Genomic DNA, 544 nt, shown 5'->3' with positions numbered 1-544 from the left:
CTGAGTGAAGACGTAGAAGAGAAGTCTTGTAGAGATGAATGCAGAAGGATGCCAATGATTATTCCACAACAGAGGATAAGGGAATACGAAAGGAGATTGAGGAAGTGATGGTATTGAGCATTGAGAAGCTTTGCTGTTAGAGATGGTGATGAAGATGGCAATGATGAGTTTTGATCCTTTTGGTTCTTCATCGAGAGAGAGAGAGAGAGAGGCAGAGAGAATTGTGGGCTTTGTGTTGATGTTCCAATAGAGGAGTGAATGGAGAAGGAGAGACAAGTTCTTTGCTTTAAGGGCAAGATATACGATACCGCTTTTACAAGTGGAGACAATTCCATTTATAATTCATTCTGTTGAGTTCTCTCTTTTTTTCTTTAGGGTCAAAATATAAAATTTTGGGGTTGAAACCATGGAATTTTCTTGTCGTCGAAAAAAAGAAAGAACTTTATATAAGATGTAAATGGTGACAGTGGAAATCAAATAGGAAATTGAATCTGTTCTACCAAAAAAAAAATACATATAGGAAACTGAATTTGGCAGCTTTTCA

The 544-nt window shown here is 36.8% G+C and overlaps 1 protein-coding gene across 1 annotated transcript in view; it reads right to left on the bottom strand.

Annotated features, from left to right (window-relative positions):
• Window positions 1–284, bottom strand: part of LOC104789704 — a 3,644-nt gene extending 3,360 nt beyond the window's left edge. Inside the window, exon 1 of the mRNA XM_019245484.1 lies at window positions 1–284. Within this exon, the coding sequence (XP_019101029.1) occupies window positions 1–191 (191 nt within the window). The 5' untranslated portion in view covers window positions 192–284.

The sequence above is a fragment of the Camelina sativa genome, chromosome 5 (genome assembly GCF_000633955.1).
Source record: "Camelina sativa cultivar DH55 chromosome 5, Cs, whole genome shotgun sequence".
Lineage (NCBI taxonomy): Eukaryota > Viridiplantae > Streptophyta > Magnoliopsida > Brassicales > Brassicaceae > Camelina > Camelina sativa.
The sequence above is the reverse complement of the archived record's forward strand: the minus strand, read 5'-3'. Positions and strand labels throughout refer to the sequence as shown.